At 42.0% G+C, this 1,539-nt stretch overlaps 1 protein-coding gene across 2 annotated transcripts in view; it reads left to right on the forward strand.

Annotated features, from left to right (window-relative positions):
• Positions 1-1,539, forward strand: part of LOC116672313 (copine-3) — a 15,204-nt gene that overhangs the window by 5,245 nt on the left and 8,420 nt on the right. For both annotated transcript variants that reach the window (XM_032504070.1, XM_032504069.1), the window contains exon 8: positions 1,405-1,503. In XM_032504070.1, the coding sequence (XP_032359961.1) occupies positions 1,405-1,503 (99 nt within the window). The remainder of the gene's footprint in view (positions 1-1,404; positions 1,504-1,539) is intronic.

Below are 1,539 nucleotides of genomic sequence, written 5' to 3' on the forward strand. Positions count from 1 at the left end.
GAGCTCTCTGTTTTAGCTACAGAGTGAGACATCACACTATTCCATCTTTGTTGGTAAGTCCCACATGTGCAGTAGCTATGTAAGGACTGCTAGCCAGTCAGAAGCAGATTATGAGGGTGTGGCCTGGCAGTACCTAGGTAAGGACTACTAGCCAGTCAGAAGCAGAGTATGAGGGCCCTGACAGTAGCTAGGTAAGGACTACTAGCCAGTCAGGAGCAGAGTATGAGGGTGTGACCTGACAGTAGCTAGGTAAGGACTACTAGCCAGTCAGGAGCAGAGTATGAAGGAGTGCCCTGACAGTAGCTAGGTAAGGACTACTAGCCAGTCAGGAGCAGAGTATGAAGGAGTGCCCTGACAGTAGCTAGGTAAGGACTACTAGCCAGTCAGGAGCAGAGTATGAGGGAGTGCCCTGACAGTACCTAGGTAAGGACTACTAGCCAGTCAGAAGCAGAGTATGAGGGAGTGCCCTGGCAGTACCTAGATAAGGACTACTAGCCAGGGGAAAGGGGAAAAGACAAATAATAGCATAATATGAGCACTTTGAATACATTTTATTTTATTTATTTTTATTTTGATACATTTTGTCCTGTCTGTGCTAGTGGCCTACTGTCACTCAGCATATTTATTATTTAAATTACCTAATTTAAAAAGAAAGTAATTATATGGATCAACAGGTAAGTCAACCAATGGGACAATTTCCCTAATGGTAGTTGCTTTCCGTTAAGATGGATCCCTTTTATATAGTTATATATAAAGTTAGTTATAGTTATCCATGAGCTTTCTTAGCTATTCGTCTGTAGCATCACACAGCTTGTCTGATCCGTACTGGTTGCTCCTTACGTCTAGACTTGTTTGTCTTTTGTCTCGACGCTGAAGGCACTCAGTAGCTACAGTGTGCAGATAGGTAGAGGTAGTGGGACCTTTACCCTTCTGTCAAATAGCAGGCTTGTGTGTGTCTGTGCATGTGTGTGTGTGTGTGTTTGCCTCACCTTTGATGCTTCACACCCCAAAGCATTAGGGGTGTGCAAAAAAAAACAACCTGATTCACGTTCATGAATCGATTCAAGCTCTACTGATTCAAAATTGATTCGTTGGATTCCAAAAATCGATGAATATATAATTTGTTTTTATCATTTTGTAATGGCGTGTATACTATTACATTGGGAAAGTAACTACATTTACACACTGAATCGTTTTCTTTAATCGAGAATTGTTTTTGAATCGAATCTATATCGAATCGGGACATTTTCTGAGTCATGCACCCCTACAACGCATGCTTTTGTTTCAGCTGCTTTGATTCATTCCACACTGATGGTAGTTTATCAGTTAAATATAAACATATTTTTTTTGCTCAAAAGAATTGACTGGATGTGCCTTGTTTCTCCTGACTGTTTCGTTTCCCAGGTAGATTGTTATGACCACAACAACAGTGGATCGCACGACTTTATTGGATCCTTTGAGACCACACTCTCCCAAATACAGCAGGCAACACAAACATATGCGGTGAGCGCGCTCTCTCTCTCTCTCTCTCTCTCTCTC

Source organism: Etheostoma spectabile, chromosome 22, assembly GCF_008692095.1.
Source record: "Etheostoma spectabile isolate EspeVRDwgs_2016 chromosome 22, UIUC_Espe_1.0, whole genome shotgun sequence".
Lineage (NCBI taxonomy): Eukaryota > Metazoa > Chordata > Actinopteri > Perciformes > Percidae > Etheostoma > Etheostoma spectabile.